Source organism: Pteropus vampyrus, unplaced genomic scaffold (genome assembly GCF_000151845.1).
Source record: "Pteropus vampyrus isolate Shadow unplaced genomic scaffold, Pvam_2.0 Scaffold85, whole genome shotgun sequence".
In the NCBI taxonomy this organism is placed as follows: Eukaryota; Metazoa; Chordata; class Mammalia; order Chiroptera; family Pteropodidae; genus Pteropus; species Pteropus vampyrus.
In genome coordinates this window covers 1556399-1558106 of record NW_011888866.1, presented here as the reverse complement: position 1 = coordinate 1558106, position 1708 = coordinate 1556399, and the positions used below count along the sequence as shown (strand labels likewise).

At 31.3% G+C, this 1708-nt stretch overlaps 1 protein-coding gene across 16 annotated transcripts in view; it reads right to left on the bottom strand.

Moving 5' to 3' along the window:
- HERC1 (HECT and RLD domain containing E3 ubiquitin protein ligase family member 1) overlaps positions 1 to 1708 on the bottom strand; it is a 175427-nt gene that overhangs the window by 85843 nt on the left and 87876 nt on the right. For all 16 annotated transcript variants that reach the window (XM_023532512.1, XM_023532511.1, XM_023532510.1 and 13 more), the window contains one exon: positions 1034 to 1085. In XM_023532512.1, coding sequence (XP_023388280.1) covers positions 1034 to 1085 — 52 coding nt within the window. The remainder of the gene's footprint in view (positions 1 to 1033; positions 1086 to 1708) is intronic.

The window sequence follows — 1708 nt, the reverse complement described above, 5'->3', positions numbered from 1 at the left end:
TTCCTTAATGAAGTCATAATTTAAAAACCTACTCAATAAAAGTGCCTTATTCCTAATAGTTCAGAAAAATCATTCTCATTAAAAAATACTGCCATATTCTATAGAAGTATCAACATTTCTTCTTTTAAGTTATAAACACAAAAATGAAAAAATTGTGTGTGCGTGTCTTCTCTCATTCCTGTTTTTCTATGGGCTGGGGGTGGGGAGGGGGCTGCCGAACATTCTGCCAAGGAAGTTATCAAGAGAAGGGTTTCTTTTTGAAATATAAAAGGCTTATAATATCATGAAAATTTTTTTTTGTCCCACAAGCTTCTAGAAAATTGTCACTAGTAGCAATTTTTTTAACATTTCACATTTTCATAACCACAGTATAAATGAGTTTAATAAAAGTGACAGTTAATAGAGAATAGTTATCCTTGGATTTACATTATTTAAAACTGTTCTTACCATCCATTTGCACGTATAACCAAGAGTTAACTATATTACTCACTAAGACAGGGCTTCTAACAAATGAGGTTAACTCTTGATGACATTCTAATCTAAAATTGTTCCTCATGGGAACATTTGTTTTAGAAATCATCAGTTCATCTTTTACATGTTTTATCTTAAGAGGCAAAGAGGAAAACTAGAAATTTTCAATTTGAAAGTGGGTTTGTGTGTAAAGAGGTAAATGGAATAAAGGGTTCTCCCTGTTAAAACCATTTAACTATATAGCAACTATATCACTGTGCTAAAACATGGCGAATTATGTACACAATCCCCCATAATTGTAAAGCACTGCTTCTGGAGTTCCATAGGACTTTTAATAAGTCAAACACATGACAAATGGAAAATAGAGCTGATTAATTCCTAGACATTCCCATATTTTAATAGGGTATATGTTTTAAAGAAAGTGATTGTCCATTTAACTCTTCTGATAAAATGTTTCTAAATTTTTTTGCAATAACATTTCAATAACAATCAGATCTAAATACATTAGATATAAAAACAGCTCCCTAATTTTACCAGCTATTTAATATTTCTTAATACTTACCTCTCTTTCTATGAGATGATGCCAAATCCAAATCAACATTTCGCCTTCCACTCTATTATGTTAAAAATAAACAAAGAATTAAATTTAGTTGTGAAAAGTATTTGAAAATTAAGATTTAATTGAGTATTAATAAAAATAATCTATATGATTACCGCAATGTGCTATTTATTCACTAGTCAAGTCAGACCAACAACAAAAAGTCTCTAAAAACCCTCTGAAAACAACTATAAGAAAGCCCAGGCATATAGTTCTAAGACACTAAAACACAAAGTCAAGGCTACATTAATTAACATTGTAAAGGAGCAGAAGTTTTCCTTTGTTGTCACCTTTTCTTCTCTGGAATCTGTCTTTCATCTTCCAAACATATCTTATTAATACCCTCTGGATGCCTAAAGCTCCTGTAGCAAAGTCTCATTTTCCAAAACCACTACTTGCTCTGTCCTCACTTTTCACTCTTCAAAACTCCTACTAGCCTTGGATAGGTGTTTAGAGGAAAAGAATCTGATGAATCCACACTAACAGAAAAACAACATAGTCCTAAGCCTTCTGGTAGTATTTTAAAAGTTTTTAAAATGTTTTTAAGAACTTATTAAAATAAAAAAGTCTCAAACTGGTGAAATGGCAGACAGCTTAATAAAACAGTGAAGGCTGTCAGGAAGAACAGAAGTAAAATTT